The 20,951-nt window shown below is 37.1% G+C and overlaps 1 protein-coding gene across 1 annotated transcript in view; it reads left to right on the top strand.

The window, feature by feature from the left end:
- The window catches only part of LOC138710734 (cingulin-like protein 1), a 160,297-nt gene that overhangs the window by 120,579 nt on the left and 18,767 nt on the right, over nt 1-20,951 (top strand). The window contains exon 5 of the mRNA XM_069841807.1: nt 16,466-16,603. Coding sequence (XP_069697908.1) covers nt 16,466-16,603 — 138 coding nt within the window. The remainder of the gene's footprint in view (nt 1-16,465; nt 16,604-20,951) is intronic.

Raw genomic sequence — 20,951 nt, 5'->3', positions numbered from 1 at the left:
AATCTTAAGAATTCTAGCTGGGAAAGCTACCACTCGAGCCAGATTAGAGAACTAAGAGCAATTTTTTGCAAATGCAAGCCCGGTCTAAATGGCGAACTATGCAGTACGATGAGAAATGAGTCTTCAGTTTCCAAGCGGCTTGTAATGGTCATTTACTGCGCAGAGTTGATTGACTTTCGTATTGCTGTCATTACTTTCTCCTTAGAGTTTACATCATCGTCAGACGAAAAACTATGAATTACGTGCCTACACTTTACAACTGCAGTACTTACGAATATATTTTACTTCCGATTATGATCACTGCCTGTGATTTCTTCCCACGTTTTGCTCTACATCCTACATCCACAACATATGACGGCAGGGAATGTCGTAGTTGCGTAACACTGTAACATGTTCAGAGAAGTAAAAAGTGATCTAGTTCACAGTTCCGATTTCAACTGCATCAATTCATATTAATTATAATATACAGAGAAATTTTGTTGTTGCTTAACATTGTGCCGTGTTGAGGAAAATGAAAAACTTCCTATCTCATAATTTTCTTCCGATTTTAATAATTAATTGCAAATCGTATTAGTTCTCATAATTCCTCTGCTTAACTTGAATATATGTTCGTGGGCAATGAAAGATGCTCAAGTCTTTCTTATATTAATTTGTTAAATACACTAGCGTTCTTTCAGTCGGTGTTTCGCTGCTGCTCGTCTCCGCCCAGCATGCTGGGTAGAAAGTTGAATGAACTCACGGTACGTTTAAAATTCTCTGACTGTAAAGCTACATTCCTTTAAAGGGATATCAGAGCGCCTGTATTACGTGCTCATACTACAAGCAATACGAATCCTACAAGGTTCTTTTTTTCAGCAAAATAAAGCATAATCATCGCTCTTAAGGAAATGTTGTGCGGGTTCTTGAAAGCGGAAAAAAGAAAGATTTAATTTTCTTCGCCCTTATGACCACAGATTAAACCTGTTATGTTTGTTGTGCATCACTATAACAGATTATTAATCGATTTATATGTACCGATACTCAAAATTGAATGATTTATGTTGAAATTGATATTGACAAATTAATTAGTTGTGTGTTTATTTTCTCGATCCATTATGGCATCAAAATAATAAATCTAGTCATAATCGATATATACTAGATGAGCTTTGGTATGAGTTGACCGTCAAAATTCAGCACGTTAGTGTAACACTATAATTTTATATAGGTTAACCTGAAATTATTTAAACATAGTTCCAAAGGTAAAAAAAATTCAATTGCTGTTTGGTCTGCCGCAAGGATGTGTTTTCTCAGTACATTGCCTTAGAAATCTGAATACGAGTATATAGGCCTATTTAAAATGATCTTCTACAGTTACTGTCTATTTGTTAATTTGGAATACAGAATGCCAAGAGCAAAATTTTTCTAATAGTCTTTCAAGTAAAATTTCTTTTGAAGAGTCATACATATTTCACATTAGGTTATATTCCAGATCACAAATATAATAGATTGTTCAGCATTATAGGCTTTGACGGTAACAACTTTTGCCAGGTTTACTATGCTGCCATCTAGTTGTTACATAAAGAGTGACGTCATAACTCCCATTTGAATTGCATTAGCGTCTTTACTGCCATCTCGTGTTCGTTTACGGCGGACGGGTGGCGATCCTGGTGGTTGTTCTCTTCAAAGAGCTACCGATTTTAACATTGGGATGAGCAATCTGTTATATATGTGATCAGGGATTATATGCAGACAAAGAACATTCGATAAAATTATTAAGAACATTACTATGACATCTAGTGGAAGTAATGTGCTCTTCAAAATTATTCCCTGGTATATTAATCATTGGTAAGTTTCTCATTATTCTAATGTACACATTTGATTCTTTGATGAAGTCAACATTTATTTAATGTTGTTGCTATTATCATAATTATATCACTGCTCCAACACGTATGTACCCTAAGTCGCGCTGGTTCGAGTTTTAATGGGGAAAAAATGTTCTCGTAAAAATTCGGACAGTGTATGGGATCGATGTCTCTCAGAATCGTGATGAATTTGAGGAGCTACAGTGAATAGCGAAATCCGGTTTCACAACGGCAGGGATCGTTGTGCTAAACCACATTACCAGCGTATTGGTTGGATGATCGTTCACCTCTGCTGAGGCATGTGAACGTGAGACCAACAGTTGGCTTGTAGGCATTAACTTTCTATGGGCGTCGTGCAATGAATTTGTTTCTTTTTTTTCTGGAGTAGTATAGGGGGATGTTAGGTAGGTTAGGCAGGTATACTGCCACGACCATCGAGTAAGCAAGGTTTACAGAGTTGCACGATCATAATGGAGCAGCTTGAATGTACTAAGACAAGAATTTTAACCTGGAGAAAGTTTTGTTATGCAGCGTCCGTGGAGAGAATCTTCTGTTAATAATACTAATATTAAAATAATCCCTGGTAATAGTGACGGAAGTACTGATAATAGAGGTAACAGGAAGCAACTATAAATCTCAGAAGCATTTCCCATAGATCGAGGGAAGCCTATGCAAAGCAAGCGACACATATAGCTAAATTGAGAATGTTTGCAAATACTCGCATTTTAACATTAGGCCGACAGGGAATATGATACGAGAGTGACAAAGAATGTGTGTGAACATTGCAGGTATTACATGCCAACGAAAAGAAAGGCGCAAGAGCAAAAGAATTTTGTAATATCGAGGATTTTCGCCTTGAGATGGTCGGAAAGACAGTAGGCTATACGTATACGACTATGAACTTCATAAACAAAAGACAGCGCCCGCCACCGATAAGATCTGTCTATCAATTAAAACAGAAAATATTGAATGCCGGTACGAATTTCCATACTATGAAGCCACACTTTCAGGTATATTTACATCCATGAGTTTCACATTCTTGCAAATAACGTGCAGTGTACAAAATATATGTTTTGGAGATGTTCATTAACATACTTAAATGTCAAAAGAAGAAGAAGAAAAACAAGAAATCGATAGGTACATAGCTTTGCTATGCTGCATATATTTACATATAACTACATGCAGGTGCGATCACCTGTCGACAGGTGCATATCTTTACATAGAACTATCTCTGGGTACAGTCACCTGTCGACGGGTCCATAGCTTTATTATGCCGCATATCTTTACAAAGAATACATGTGGGTGCGGTCACTTGTCGACAGATCCATAGCTGTACCATGCTGAATACCTATCTTTACATAGGACTACGTGTGGGTGGTGCGAAAAATGAAACAAGGAGATTACAAGAAGAATTAGGAATATACAAGGATAACAAGGTGAGTACAAAGAAAACAAAACGATTACAGCGGGAACGAGGGAAAGTTAAAGAGAACGAGAGGAAAGCAAGGAGAACAAGGAACACACAAGAAGAACAAGGGGAGCGCATGAGAACTAGGGGAAAACATAGGAGAACAAGGTGAATGCAAGGAGAACAAGGTGAATGCAAGGAGAACAAGGTGAATGCAAGGAGAACAAGGGTCATATAAAGAGGACAAAGCAAAGACAAGGAGAACAATAGGAATAGAAGGATAACAAGGGGAATGCAAGGAGAGCAAGAGTAAGACATTACATACATACACATACATACATACATACATACATACATACATACATACATACATACATACATACACACATAGTACGTACATATACATACGCAAATAAACACACAACGTCTTGAAAGGCGCTGGGCTTCACTTACCGCTTTATAAAAGTAATATCGTGAGTTACTTCTCTAGACATAAAGAGTGATTCAGGACCTCTACAACAAACTCCGGGGATCAATAGATCTCGCAATGGGGATCATTTTTCGTAAAACAACCCATATTCTCTGATGCCTCGTGTAGGAGCTACGCGACATAAAAAATACAGGTTTTAATGAATTATTCATTTATTTCTTCAAGTACCCTTGAGGACAGATTACGAGTGTCCTGTCATTTTGCTGCCCCGTTTGAATGGAGCGCTTTTCGGAACACGCTTTCGCTGCTCATGAATGATGAACCCTTCACGATGTGATGGGACATATGATTCAACATAACGTCCCAACGCACTTCAATCTGGTTGTACGAACACATCTAAACAAAATCTACGGGGAGCAATGGATAGGGAGACCCGGACCTGTTGCGTGGCCAGCGTGGTCACCCGACTTCACACTCTTAATTTTTTTCTTTTGGGACATGTGAAATAATACACCACTCGAACTGACACCAGAGAGGAACCGACTATGCGAGTATTAGCTGCTTTTGATCAAATTCGACACAGCCGATAACCACTGCTACGACGGTATAATGAATGTAATCAGGTTCAGGATAGACACTTTGAACACCTGTTACTTGACAGAAAACATACTTGGAAAAATAATTAATTTCATATTGTTAATGTCACTAAAATCTGCCTTTGTTTCGATGTCGCTTAGCTCCTAAACGAGGCATCGGAGAACATGGGTTGTTTTACGAAAAATGATCCTCATTGCGAGATCTATCAATCCCTAGAGTTTGTTGCAGAGGTCTTGAATCATCCTGTATATACGAGTATGAAACCTAACCTAATAAAATGTGCTACCCACAACTCATCTGTTTCAACGCTACCTGCCTACACATGCATAAATTTTCATGGTGTGTACAGAAACAGCTTTACTTTCGATGATAACATAGCAAATCAGAAACAATTTTTACAAGTGTATTGTATTATATCGATGCCATTATATGTCGTTAAACTGAATAAATACTATTTTTTACTTTTTTTCGATTTAACCTTCCTACAATCACTTATGTTGCATTTTATTTGTTACTAAAAACAATCGAGGTCAAGAGAAATTTATGATTGCAAAGACGTTGTCGAGGTTCGTATTTTCGTGTCATTATTATCATCCCATTTGAAAGTTCGCGATCTTGGCCAGTCAGAGAACATAATTCTCCGGCATACTTAATAAAATTGCATAGCTATCTGTCCTGCCACTTGAGGCGGAAGGAGAAATCACCAAGCTTTCGATCGATTCTGATAACTTATCACAAACCCAATTATTGTTAGATTGATTGGTGTTGAGACTCCACTTGTATTACTCATATATTATGCATACCGTGATCAGTCGGTATTATATTAGTTCATATTATTGGAATTATTGGCGTTCATAATCACATAAATATATAAATGGATAATATTAAAATGTTCTGTTTTTTTCCTTGAGCTACCATAAAATGAGGCGCAGAGCCGTCATTTTACTCATAAATAAGAATGAGCTTATTATTATTACACTTGGATGGAATCGATAGATAGTAACATTGTTACCGTTATCATCACCACCACATATCGACCATCATCATCATCATCATCATCATCATTTTCACTACCATTTCCGTTACAATCACCGTTACAATTTGTTGTTGGTATCGCTTTGAAACACATTTCAAAAAGCATTTAACTGCATATCTGTTTGTGGTATGAAGTTCGATTTCTCATTGGAAATGTGCGAAAGCACAATCACAATTCCAGTACTACTGCGTTTCTTCTGAAAGAAAAAGGCATAAATGTAAACTCAGGAGCTAAATAAACGTTTTATTTATGGAGATCGAAACCATAGTCGCTCAGAAAGACCACCCACCTATTCTAGTGAATGAAGTTGTATCCACCAAACTGGAAATAGTAGCCAGGAGGCCTAGCAGCGAATTGTCAGCAAGTATTGGTGTTTGTTTCTAAGGCCACAGTCTATCGCCACATCCACTAATTTGGGATTTGTCTAAACGACAACTACTAGGTTCGTGTGCATTGACCGAAGCACAGTTATAGGGATCATTTTTGAGATGACCTAATAATTTGATAATTTTTCAATTAATTCCTAATTGGGAAATTGCTTATTTCGTCCTTTCGTGTACAATCTTAGAAAAAAAGTTTTGTCGCACAGATACTTTACAAGTCCCAGAAAGGAAGCAGTGCGCATGATCAGACATACAACGAAACAAAACTAACTTTATAGTTTTATTACCTCAACTAGTCGTTCTCTTGTGAACCAGGTCGCTCTTCCTCTGATCATGCGCACTGCCTCCTTTCTGGGACGTAAAAGTATCTGTGTGATAAAACTTTTTTCTAAGACTGTACGTCCAGCACTTGTCTTAAGGTGGTTTGTGCCTTTTTTTTTTTAAGAATTTAGTTTCGGTATCGTTTCTCGTTAATCTATTTCATAAATGGTAAGCTTGTTAAAATCCGTCCAATGCAGATGGAAGCGGACAGCAGACGAAGAAAGAGAACGAAATTAATACATTTTACACTTGTACGAACACTTAAAATAATGCCATTTTTCGTACTAGATTTCTTTCGTTTGTCGTTCACAACGTTATTTGCATATTCATTTCTGACTACCGTGACTTGAGTTTTCTCCATTTCTATGGAGTATTACTGTATTAATTACTCTTAATCCCAGGCTACAGATGCAGCGGGCCGTGACTGGCTTTCTTGATAGTTTCTTGTGGTTTATTTCATTCACCTTAGAAAATTCTGAAAGTGAACGTCAAGTCCGTGAAGTCACAATGGGAATGGGAGAGTAGATGAAACCATTTATCCACAAACATCTTCAAGTAAGAATACATTTATATGGTTGCTGTTTAGTCAACTGTCCGAAAAAAGATTGGAACCTCATAAGCGACACCAATAAAGCATCACTCATGAGGCAACTAAACCAGGAAATAATGGGGTAGAGTGGCCAATTCCTTTCCCATTCCATTGCATACATCACTGATCTGTAACATATTTCGCCAATCAGAGTTCATATGGTAAGTTTCAGTGTTTATTTAGCCTGTCACTGGGAAATTGGGTTTTTAGAATGTAACATTTCGTTTTATTTCTGGAATACATTTCACAATTTCTTTTTTCTCTGTTTTCTTTACTTTATTGATAAATTGGAAGGATAAATATTATTAATGTCATTGATAATGATAAATTTTATCTAATATTGCTTGTAAATTACAGAGGCTGACCAGGCAGACGATGGGGTTGTGATACTGTGGTATTATGGCAGAAGCTGATGTACAATTTCAGCAAAAATATTCTGTTGTCTATAGTAATATGCGTTACAAGAGCGGTATGTTGAAGTTTTCATGTTCGAGGAAAAGTTTGAAAAAGAGAAACGTAGTTGAGCTTTTTTTAATTTCCGAGAATTGAAAGAAAACATACCGCTCGTGTATCGTACATTATTTTGTGCGAAGATCGTTTATTACATACCTGAAAGAGAAATTTCTAATTAGTTGAAATGAAATCTCCATCTTGGTTTCTGTTCAATGACGGCAATTTTGGAAAACAAAAATATCTATCTTCAACATTGTTGCTTTAAAATGTTTTCTGTGTTTACTATACTCCAGCAGGCCGTGATATACGTCTGTCTTTTTTTTCCCCCAGTCTATAAATGCGAACTTAAAACAAACGGCTTCCTTAATGTTACATGCATCACGAAATGCAGTAACTTTAGTGGAGTTGTAGAGTTTACTTAATTTTTGCAAATATTTAAAAACAATAAATGAAATTGCAGTGGTAAGTTTCCAATTTATAATTATTACTATATTGAACGCCTCTAAAAATAATAAGTTAAAAGCCTAAAGCAGTAAATGAATATGTCACTTAAGCGGTAAGAAGAGGGAAATTGTTATGTGTGTTCGGTTGGGAATACTGAATGTGGAATTTTAGACTTACCGCGGGTTGGTTTTGTGCGGAAACCAAGCAAATACGCACGATCTCGCACAAAATATGTTACAAATGTTTTTAACGTTATTGCAAATCATGATATGTCTACTCCCATTAGTAGCTAACACTGATACTAATAAAAATATATATTCCTTCTATTGTGTCCCTGATTTTTCCTGAAAGAATCAACGTTAAAACTGCTCTCCTTAAAGTAAGGAAAATGTACATATCAGCTTATGCCATAACACCACGTAATTGTAATTCTTCACTTACAGAGACTTCGAGAATACTGTTATCTTAGGACTAGAATGGTTAAATAGTTACGAAAATATTTTGGTGGAATATAGGCATGCTGTCGGTGATGTATGCAACCATAGAACTGAACTCGCTGCGTGGAACCCATAGACGTGGGTTTGAATCCTGGCAGGCATGGATACTTTTTTTCTCACTCTCTCTTGTACGGAAGAGGGACCCGAAGGCTTGCACTGCAACCTGAGGCTTATTGTGCTTACCATTCCTTTTCTGTGAATGATTAGGTAGCCGAACGGCCGCAAGTTGTACAAGGCCTACAGCACGCTGCACCGTGAGCATAACCCGGGATATAATATATGTATTAATGATGACGAAATGAGTCCGAGGTGTGATGGAAAACCCCGGAAAAAAAATCCAACCAGGTAACTTGTCCCAACCAGGATTTGAACCCGGGCCCTCTAGTTTCACGGTCAGACGCGCTAACCGTTACTCCACAGCGATGGACAGGCATGGATAGGGATCCGACATTGTGCTTACTCCACATAATGGTAGTTATATCTTGTACTCATCTAATTCCAGAATGAAAGTTAGCTCAAATGTAGGCCTACACTTTTTTTATTTTGGCGCTCGAAAGCTGGCATTGGAGCTTCTACTGGGTTCATTGTGCTTATCGCTCCTATAGTTGGAATGATTTAATTTCGAACAGTAGCGATCTTGTAGATATCATTACTACGCTGTGCGGTGCCATCATCGATTTAGCCTTCGCGTCTTATTGTCCAATGAAGACTTGCTAGGAGTCCCTTCAAACTCCCCGAAACCTTATTATGTCCCCTCCAAATGAAGCCATCTGTACTAGAGGTCTGCACGGGCTCGGGTCAAGTCCACGGGCCTAGGCTCGGGTTGAAATTCACTTATGCTTGTCGGGTTCGATTCTTAAAGAAACGAAATCTTTTTTTTTTTTTTTCCCGCGAATTATATATTGATTTTCCAAAATAATACCAAGATTTGAATGCATGCACGATTAGATGTGCACCTGCACCTATCCAGAAAAGTAGACTATCGGTATCGTAAGTTATTGTTTAGTTCGACTTCATATTTCGTGACTGCATTTGTTTCGTCTCTATTCCGTCTTAGACACAGATCTTTGTTTACTTGTTTTACCTGGGAGATTACTCTTTCTCATGCTCCTACTGGAGTGATCTCCGTCTCCAGCTGTTCCTGACTCTATGGCCTTTGGCCTCTCCTTTATCTGCTAGTCTTCGGGTCGGGCTCGGGTTGATAATTATAAACTAATCTCGAGTTTCGGATCGGGTTCGAGTCTGGTTCAGCTCGGGCCGGAACTGGCCAAGGCTAAGAATTTCGGCCCGTACAGACCTTTATTGTGTACACCAGTCACGCCGCACTGTTTTGAGGGAAGGCTATTGAAATGATGATCATAAATATTGCAGTGGGGAGTAGCGGTGGAATGGAGGGGAACGGGAGAACCCCGAGAAAACCACTCGGGAACCTTGACTTTGTCCATAATCGGGATTCGAGCCCGGGTCCGCAGTCATCGTAAGCCAGTACTCTGTCAACTGAGCTACCAAGGCGGCTAAATGTACGCTTTGGTATATTCGAGTTGTTGTTTAGTTAACTGTCCGAAGACAAGTCTGAAGTTTACAAGTGATACTAACAAGACACCACTTTTGAGGCAACTAGGCCAGGAGATAATGGGGTAGGGTGGCCAGTTCCTTTTCCCCTCTAATGCATACATCGCCGATTAGCTACATATTACACTAATCAGACTTCAGATGCATACAAACAATTGTTCTTCCTCTGATACCTATCGTCAAGTGAGATGTATTGCCTGATGATATATGTACATATCAGCCAGAACCTCAATCAGAGGCATATATTCAAGTAGTGGGTATGAAATTTCTTGGTGGATAGGTTAGTAGACAGTCAATTGTGAAAGTAGGGAGGTGTGGTAATTGATAAGGAAGTAGGTGAGGTTGTAGATGGACGGGAGGTTGAGTGAATGAATGAATGAATGAATGAATGAATGAATGAATGAATGAATGAATGAATGAATGGGTGGGTGGGTGGGTATGTACTGCATGTATGTATGTATGTATGTATGTATGTATGTATGTATGTATGTATGTATGTGCGAATGATTGATTAGATGGTGGGTGGTCGGATAATTGGTTGGATGAGTATGAGGATATTCAGTATGGGTGGATGGACTAATGAATGTGTGAGTGATTAGATGGGTAAGATTTTGTTATCAAAATAATATATTCTTAGTTAAGTGAGTTAAGCGACAGTCGTCTGTAATCCAAGTCGTAGTTTCGTTGTGATGTATCCATTATTTTAGTGCACAGAGGACATGGTTGTTAGTCTGTGTTGCTAAACTAATGAAAGAGAGTGCTGGCGCTTGCAAACCGACGGATTCGCATTGTTTTTATTGAGTCTTTTTGCGAGACAGTGGAGCGGAACGGTGCGGCCAGAAAATTACTGAGTGGAAACTAAGCGAAACTATATAAGAAGCTAGATTACATGCGCCAAGCTTTAGTCTGTTTCTACGGAAAAACCGTAACGTTTCAGCTTCCTTCTCAGCAGTTCAAGTGTGACAACTACTGTGTGAAATGCATACCTTCAACTGTTTGTTCGGTGTGTGTGTTTAAAATGTGTGGTAGTGCGGATTTGCTGCGGAACTGGCCAATGTGAGAATAATATTATGATGTGTGGGGAACCACGCCCAGTGTTGTGCCTCGTTGCCATAGTGATCGTGATTGTATCTGCCTCAACAGCTGGCAGTGATGACAGTTCACAAAGTAAATTTAGAGATAAGAGAACTTTGGATTTTATTCTACATGGATTAGCACAGATGCTGGGATATAGTCTACAACGAAACAACGAACTGGTCTCTTCTCCACCTCCAATAACGACGACAACTCCTCCTCCGCCACCTCCTCCTCCTACTTACCCCTCAACAACACCATTACCCCCGTCGCAGATAGTATTTTTATCCTTATCAGATATTGTAAATGTGAAACGTAAGTCAACAACTACCGAAAAACCAAAACATGAAAAGAACAGCAATTTCCGATATGGAAATTTTGATTTTGGTAGTGAAAAACGTGGGCGTGACAAAAATCGTGACAGTGAACGTTATAAAAGCGACTACACGCGTTTTGAAAACGATAAACCAGATGGTGGTGATCATGGTCATGGTGATAATAGGCGTGAGCCTTATTATAGAGATGGCTATAATAGTGGGAAAATTGATTTTGAACCTACTGGTGCTAAGAATGACGAGAGGGCTGATAAACGTGTCGAATCATACAGAGGTAATAATAGAAATGATAAAGTGGATGATTACCTAGAGAAGATCGGTCATTACATCAGAGGACAATTTAGAGGGGGAAAGGGCAACAAAAGTGATAACAAAGATATTAGTGACAGTAAATTTAAGAGTAAAGATGTGAGTATAATTGATGATTATCACGGAAGTGACCACAAATGGGACAACGAACGAGTCAAGAGCGAGTATGACAAAATAAAAGGCTTTGATTTTGATAATGATGACGACCATGAAGTGAAGGACGAAAAGCAAGATGGTGATCACAGTGATGACATGCCACAGAAAACTTTCAAAGATGATCACAATAACAAAGAAGATTTATGTGATGATAAAGACTTAAAAGAAGAAAAGGAATCATCGACACAAAGCTCTGAGAAAGACAACATTGAAAACAAAGATGTTAAAAAAGAAGACGAGGAGAAGTTGAAGGAAAAAATTTCTGAAGAGAATACAGAAGAGCGGAAGCAAGAAGGTGAGACGAGCAACAATGAAGATCGGACAAACAGCGAACAATCCAAGCAGCAAGAAAACACGGAAAATCATCAAGAGAATGCTTACCATAACCAGATTCCTGCACCTTCGTTGCATGCGTGGAATGACGACTTTTGGAATGGCCGCTACACATTTTCAGACAGTAATCCATACAGCTTCAGTGTACTTAATACTGGTAGTACAACTGAACAAAAGGATTTACACAAGATACCCGATTTTTCATATGGCGGATCTTCAGATCAAGAAAGTAAGAAGTTGAAATCAGTTCAGCCTGGACATTATTTCAATAGACCACAGTACTTCAGTGACCATGGATTCGAACCATTACACGAATGGCATGTCACATCTGATAGATTATCTGAGACATCTCCAGGATCATTTAACCATAAAGAATCTTCAGAACCAAAAACGGAAATGAAAGAAAAATATAGAGAAGATCCTCAAGATCCCACTGAAAGTCCTGAAGAATTAACAGTTGTCGAGAGCCCAGAACCCTCTAAACTACCAATACAGAGACAGGATGTCACAGATAGTTCTCCCATGCCTGTTCACTCGACAGCTAAACCCAAATTAGCAGAATTGATTCACGAAGTGGAAGGAACTAAACAAAATCCAATTTGGCCACCACCATTTGACCATGCTTTCGAGAGCACAGACAGTTCAGTTGCAATACACCCTCCACAACTGACAAGTGGCTCATCAAAGACATCTGGAAACTCTCCTTCACTGTTGGTGAATCTGTACAATTATACATCCATATCTGACTACCTACTAGATCTCAGTAAGAAAGGTTTGCCTCAAAAACAAAAATCTCAGAGTAGTCAAAAAGTTGCTGAAAAAGTTAAGCAGACAACTCCACAGTCTCTTGTGTCATATGTTGCAGTAGTGGTCCCGAATCAATCCAAGAAAGATCATGAAAGAAGTGACAATTCCTTGCCTCCTGAGCCATCATTTGTTGGAATTGTTTATCCACAGAGGCTGGTGCCTAATGATGATACCTCAAGGAAATCAAAGAGTGATAAAAATGACAGAACAAAAAGCCTTGAGATTTTGTCTAAATCTCAGACTTCCAATATTCCGCAAAATCCATCTCATGATAATTATGATGAAATACAAGATCGACACTTGGAGAGACATTACAATCCATTATATCATGATAGTTCGGTAAATAGTAACAAGACATCTCCCAATCAAAATCACCAAAATGTCTATCAATATCCTGCATCGCCATTTTCCTCTTTAACGCAAACAGACTTCAATGCGTCTCATTATTCACACTATCCTGAAAACGCCTACCAGAATCCTGATTATCCTTACAGTGGTGAACAGCAACCTAAGACACCTGTTCAACAAGGAAAATTTGTGTTGAATATAACACCATCTACCAACTCTACTCCTCAAGACTACCATGAGGAATATGAACAACCTAGACCTTATTACAACACTTTCTTCCAAAATCCTGAAGATAATTCTAAATTGAATGAAAAATCTAAAGTATCTTCTACTGAATATCAAAACGTATATAATCAACATCAGAATCAAAATATTCAACAACATTTTGACTTATATCACAATCCTTTCTTCCAAAATTCCGAAACACATCCTGAAAGAAATGTTACAGCAGAAGATTCCTCTTCAGTATTGAACTCAAAGCCTTCTGATAGCTATTCTAATGTTGATAAACAAACCAAAGAAAGTAGCTATTACCCTGATACATTTTATAGTTCCTTCCATCAAAATTACGGGGGACAGTCTCCAGAAGAAAATAAATCTTCAAGAGCATCCAGCACCTCACCAGATGAGGCATACAACCGTCTTCAAAAAGAAATTATAAATTATAATCCTGAAACATATTATAACTCCTTCAAACAACCTGAAACCCAACCTTCCGTTTCTTCTTTTCCCCATAGTTCTCATAATAATTATCAGAATTTTCAAGGAAATAGACCAGAAAATCCATCACCATTTTACTCGTACAATCCTCATCAAGAAAACAGCACTCCAAGACGTCTACGACTCGTAATTTCAGAAACGACTTCACCAAAACCAGCTAATTCCAGACCTTCTCCTCTTCGTGTAGTGGTTCCAGATTTTCCATATTCAGATTCGTCATTTGATTATTATTCATCAGGCGGTGAACCGAACGAATCCAAGCAATCACCTTCTCCTGAAGAGCACGTGGGTCTTATGACCATTCCACCTCCAACACCATACAGCGATGAGCCAGCAGACCTCAAGAACCCAGACAAGTGGGTGGCAGAAGATGACGCACCACCCAGCAAGAATTTGAAAACTAAGGAGTACATCACACGAGTGTCTACAGTAAAACTCACTGGAAAAGTTCATAGTCAGCCAAGAACAAATATGAAGTCTGTGTAACTTGTGTATATATTAGAAATATATAAAAATAGTGACTATAGACACTTAATACTGAAGTAATGTTCTCAAATTACAGTATACTCCCGATTATCCATGCAGGGATCTGTTTTGTGGTGTAACTGTGTAAGAGTTTGGCTCAATAACTAATTTATAAAAAAATAAACTTACAGTCATACATACTATATGCACGTCTTCAAAGGAAAGAGTGATAATTATGTGTTGTTGAAATGTTCTGGGGACTACAAACTGAATCTGGTTCTAATTAGAAACATGTTCCTAGCAAATACAGTATGTACAGTAAACCCAGGAGTTTTGAATTATCTAAGCTTATAGATTATCTGTACCCATTCTCCTGGTTATTAAGTCCAGATAATCAGGAGTACACGTTAATACATTATACTATCCAATTAGATATAAAGAATAAAATAAGCAGTGGTGGTACTAGAGGAAGAGCCTACGAAAAGTTTGAAATCAATTTCTTTGTCTTTCTTTGTAAAAAATAATTATTTCCTTGAAATCAGTAAACGAAAACAGAAACCACTCTCAGTCCAATGAATTCTTTGCCTTTATTGAAAATACTGCGTTGTTTATTATTGTATAAGTAATTGAATGTGTAACTTAACGACTGTTTAGGTTTGAACTGGGACCACTCAAAATAATTGTTTAAAACTGTTACTGCCACTGCCATTGAAAATTAGTTGAAAATGGTTATAAAATTATGCTTTCCCATCCCTCTCACATTTCATATAATATTTGGTACAAAGGAACTTCATATATCAGCATACATTATTTTTTCATATTGTCATCACAAGCAATCAATTAACGACAGTCCTACATGTGTATATTGTTATAAATAACATGACTGTCAGAATATTTAAAATTGTAATGTGAAGGTTTTATTAAAATAAATTATACATTCCTTATTCTCGTTAATACTGAAGTTACTGGTAATTGTTGAATGTTGCCTTCGTTAATGTCTGATATACTGATACTCTTCTTTTTCTTCATTTCCTTCCTCTACTTATTTTTTTTCCTCCTATTGTTTTTCATCATCCTCTACTTCTCATTTCTCTTTTTCTTCTACACTCTGTTTTTCTTCTCTTTTCTTTGCTTCGCTTTTCTCTTCTTTTCCAGTTTTTCTTAATTTTATGCTTTTTTTTCATTTTACACAGTTCTTGTCCTCCCTTCTCCTTCATTTCCATATTCTGATTCACATAGCCTTTTCAGTTTAGCATTTATTTTATTTTCCATTTTTTCATTTCTCCTATGATCTAAAATTAAAAACAATTTTTGGTATATTATTATTTTTCATTTCTATGAAGTGCCCCATCCTTTCAATCCTTCGACTTTGAATTTAAGGGGAGTAAAATTTTGGAAATATTCAACATTTTTTCCCTCCATTACTGTATCTTGTACAATAATGAAAATTGGTATGTATAAAACAATGTCCTTCTGCTATACGATAAAAATATTGTTACAATTAAAAAAAAATATTTATACTTGTCTGATAAAAAAAATAAATTCATTTTTAAAAATGGTCAAATATCAGTATTTTCTTCTAACACAAAATAAAAAAATATTATTTATTAAGGAATGTAGCTGAAAGAGCATGATATTGTAAACATGAGTTTCAGCAATAAAATAAAAGAGAGAGAACATGAAAAAGTTAACAAGTCTATGAGTTATGAGGGAAACGCTTCACCACTGCACAGTAAACTGCGACCATTTTGAATTTTGAAAAAAAAAATATATATATATATATATATATATAATTTTTTTTAAATCGTAAAAATATTTTTTTTTCATATAGCAGAAGGACAGTGTTTTACATATACCAATTTTCATTACTGTACAAGATACAGTAATGGAGGAAAAAATGTTGAATATCTCCAAAAATTTTACTGCTGTAAGCTATACCTAACGCCTTAACGATAGTATCTATACCCTCATGTTTATTATGATTTTGAATAACAAAAACAACAGTAATATAATAATAATAATAATAATAATAATAATAATAATAATAATAATAATAACAACGACAATAATCAACAACAACAACCACGACGAAGACTTGTCGACTTTGAATACCCTTGGTAGTGAATGAGTTGGAAAACTACTATGAACCTCCGTTGATCTACAATCGCAGTTTATGAAACACTGCTTTGACATACTACCAGTACATTATAAACTAGATTAAAGGTTATGGGTAAACAGTCGCATATTAACAATAAGATGATAAAAGAGTTTTATCTATGAATTCAATGTTCATAATATCATATTATTGACTTTAGTTTCCCCATCTATAGGTAAGTCACTGTTACAGAGTGTGCTATCTGTGCTGGAGATGCTGGTAGGAGACATCAAATCATCAGCAGCACGAGTGTTCAAGTGGTGGGAAGAGAACAAAGATAAAGAAGCTAAAGTAGAAGACGTCCTGGAAATAGAAAAGCAAAGGAGACAGGTGAGAACTTTGAAATTCTCTAAAATATATCATTTTACTTGAGTATAAGACTTCATTGAAATAAAATATTATTTCAAAATATATACCATATGTAAACATTGTCACTTATGTAACAATGAATCTGTAGACACAGTATCACAGAGGTACTTCCAATGCTTTGTGGAACCTGAAGACTATAATTATTATTATTGTCGTTACCGGTATCAAAATTAATAATTGATGGTAGAATAGATACCGGTACCTAAAGTTTGGGAAACGAGATAACCCCTGAAAAACAATCTGCGATCAGTTCATTAGAATTATCACTCCAGTCAATGCTGAAAATTGAACATGAGTTCATGGAATTGTTAACTCGCACTCTAGCACTGAGGTACCAGAGGGGCATCAAAGACAGTGATGAGAGTCACTGTATGATCTGCTAGGAGGTAATTTATTTTATAGATGTTGTTTGCTTGTATGTCTTCTGATTAAACGTCGAAGGTGCATTGCCAGAATATAAAACCTTAAAATGACACTGTTGTGTTAATGGTTACCATGATAGTATTTTTATTATATTTTACATTGTCCACCGAGTTAGCTCTGTGGTAGCGCGTCTGCCTCCATACTATCCAGTCCGGTTTTTTTCCCGGCGGGACCAGAAATTTTCATGTAAAATTTCTACCACAGGACTAGGAGAGATGGCTGTGCACAACTTCGAATCACTAAATTGTGCACCAATATATCTGGGTTAAATCCCAAATCTCTCCGCAGTGCATATGAAGAGAAGGCATATGTCACTGTTGGTAGTGATTCGTCCATTGGATGGGGACATTAAGCCTGGTGGCCCCTTTGGTGCTATTCGACAGGAGTAGGCTATGTGCTGGCACCAGGTTTCCCCTTCTCCCTTCCTCACCTTCATCATCATTCTTATTCATTCCCTACACTACATTTACACGAACACTTGCACATACACTCACCCTAGTACACGACATAACTCTTCACAGATACACGTCATGCATAACATGGCCTGCCGAAGTGGTGTGCAACTTAAAAATGGGTCACAGTCCTGCCATCTATCCGTAGTATGCGGAACCCGAATCACGCAAGTGAAGTGAGTAGGCATTAGATACACACACACACACACACACACACACACACATTGGACACACCATTACGAGTGAAAGAGCTTCGTCGATCCACATAACATGATCTAGGAACTGCGGTTCACTCTGCAGTGTCGTCGTTAACCATCGACAGAAAACCAAACACAGGGTTGCCATATGTCCCTGTTTTCCGGGATTGTCATCATTTTTGTGTCCACTGTCCCAGTTTCCTGACAGATTTGTTCGGGATGGTCAGATGTCCCAATTTTGAGTTGGTTTACAGTTTCTTTGTATTTTAAGGTTACTACAGTATATCTATTGCGTGATTTGTTGAAAATTTAAATAGTGGTATAGAAGTGATATAGTGATATAGAAGAGACTTATCTAAAAACAAAAAAAGTGCATTTTTCAGAACCTGGAGTGTTTGATCAGTTTGTTTGCTTGAAAAACTTTGTGAGTACAAACTTGGATGTTCATGAATGGGAAATCAGAAAAGTTCAAGAGAAGTGGCTTAAATTTTTTGAGACTGTAAACCATACAGAACAGTATTCAGAATTATTAGAAATGTGTCAGTGTATTTGCGCTGTGCCTGCTCACAATGAAAATCTTGAACGCAAATTTTCTCTGATGGCAGCACAATGGACTGATGAAAGAAATCGGTTAAGCATAGACACTATAGAAAGCATATTGCAGTGCCACTACAATTTGAACATGGTATGTTGTGAATTTTACATGTATGTACAAATATATCCATCCATACATCATACAGGCTGTAAGCAAATCTGAGAAATATGACTGGTATGATTATGAAAAAAGAAGCAAGTAATATTCTGATAATTTCTTTGCAAAATTATTTTAATTCCGATAAAAATCAATTTTTGCACAATGAGCGGGTGTTTTAATTATATGTCCCGGTTTTAGTTCCAAAGTTTATGGCAAACCTGCCCAAACATCTAGGGCAATCTGCTGGATAGATGTGGTGCATGGGACTGTACCAAAAAGAATACAGTTCATTATCATGAAGGATGTCCAGTAACAGGTTATGATGCACTCCGAAAAAAACGTCGCACAATAGCACGCGAACTTAGAGTGGGATCCTCTTCAATGACTTGTAGGATTCTCTCCTCGAGTTGTGATGGTTGCATCGAGAGGGCACTTGACCAGCATCAGCAGATTGAACTATTATTTTCATCCCGTTATCCAGTCTTCAGAACATCTCGCGAGTAGGGTGCCGTCTTTCTGGATATTGCTCAGCATACTCCCGAACAAATGAAATTATGGATCCAATAGATGATATTACGTTTCAAGCAGTATTTTGTCTATAGGTTTTTCTATTTCAGCTTTTTATCATTTGTTAACTCATGCATTGTTTAAAGCATTATTGGTGTTTTAGTTATGACATGTCCCCAAAATGACGTACTGTCGCAATACTCCTGTAAATTGTACTTATGTAAGTAGTCTTGATGTGAGGGAATATATCGATAATAATCCGCTGCTTTTATACCTGTTGTAGAGGACGTACAAGTTGCCTAAAAAGTAAGTGATGTAAACAGTCTGGATTCGCAAAGTGTGGAGCGCAGTTCTAGGAAATTTGTTTCCGGAACTGAAACTGATATGATCACAATGAAATGAAAACGGTATTATGTGTAGAAAGGAGAACAATCGAAGCGTAAATTGAGTTTAGCATATCACTGAATTCAGAATGATTTAATTATTATATTATCATGGCAATTTTTTATCCACTCTGAGCAATAAAAGCCTACAAATATTGAACTAAACTTTTGAACCGAAATACTTTAATCGTACAAGAATCTCCTTTAGTAATTCTTATTTTTTATAATCCCTTTCATAATTATGTGAACTGCAGAAAGATTAAATGCAGCAGCACGCAATGTCCGTGTGGCTGAGAACTTTTGAGAGGTTAAGAGTAAAATATTCGGAAGTAAAAGCCAGTAGAATGTGTTTTAAAATGGATGCCCTTGATTACGTTGCTCAATAACGTCCATGTGTCCAGTCCATTATTTTTCGTGGGCTAAATCTGCTGAATCCGATGCATTTTTCACTCGTTTGTGTAATACTTAAATAAGTGTAAGGGACAAAATGTCTCTCTAACAGTACCCTTCAATTCCTCTCCGAAAGTGAGATGGAGCGAATCATTAGCTAAGCCGCTGAAGTACATGATAATGAATAGAATGTATTTTTAAATAAAAATCAATTATTTCCTTTTCAATATAAGAAAGGCCCATTAATTTTTAAAGCTACAAATAAATTCAAAATCTCAGCTTCCATCTTGTTAATTCTTTCTTTATATTATTTTTTCTTCCTTTGTTTGTTTGTTTGTTTGTTTTTTTCTTTCAACTCACCCTTTCTTATAGAATACCAGTAAATAAATGAATGAAGGAAATATCAAGAACGAAGGCTAAACCCAGCTGGGAGCAGAAATTTCAGAAAAATTACAAAAGAAATTGTTTAAGTAGTTTATATTTTGTTTTTCACACGGAGGAATATTTTTTTAGGTCCATGTCTTTCTTTTAATTTAGCAACAGCTGTAATAATCCAGATTACCAAAACTTGTTCTTTTCATACATTATAAGAAAGTAATAGGAAATAACAGCTATTTCGGTTATTTATCTCTTGAAGATCAATTTCTATTGAGGGAAAATGTTTACAAGATTGAAATGTAGAATATATTAGGTAATAAATGAGACTATCTCTCATAATAAATCATGTATAGTATTACTATTTTAGTATCCAATGCGCCAGTGTGTTGGTCTCCTATTCTGCTGGCCTAGGTTTGTTTTTTGGCCAGATCGTGATGGAATTTATGGTGGACAAAGAGATGTTGCAGTGGGTTTGTCTCTGGGTACGGTACTCCTCTATCATTTCACCAACACACTCTATCTTCCCCTCATTTCATCTGCCATCTGCAATAGTTAAAAAAATAGGTTGAGGTGAATTCTTAGGAGAAGTACGGATTTCTGATGCTGATATAGGAAGGACTTGGGGCTGGACTGTGGGCCCTGGGGCGTATCAGGTTACTCATCTGCAGATAGGGCCTGGCTCTATCAGGGCTCAGACAGGATGGCTCACCTGTCAGCATTGGATTTTATTTTACGAATGCCACCTGTCGGGCTTGGACAGTCATCTCATATACAGAATGAGATGCACAATGAGCCAAAGTAAGCCTAAGTACAATGACACATTCCTCATTCAGCCCTCAAAATCCCACGCAGTGCTTGATAATTATTGTTTCAATTATTATTTTT

This window comes from Periplaneta americana, chromosome 12 (assembly GCF_040183065.1).
Source record: "Periplaneta americana isolate PAMFEO1 chromosome 12, P.americana_PAMFEO1_priV1, whole genome shotgun sequence".
NCBI classification, from domain to species: domain Eukaryota; kingdom Metazoa; phylum Arthropoda; class Insecta; order Blattodea; family Blattidae; genus Periplaneta; species Periplaneta americana.
Note: the sequence above shows the minus strand (reverse complement) of the source record. Positions and strands in the feature narration are given on the sequence as shown.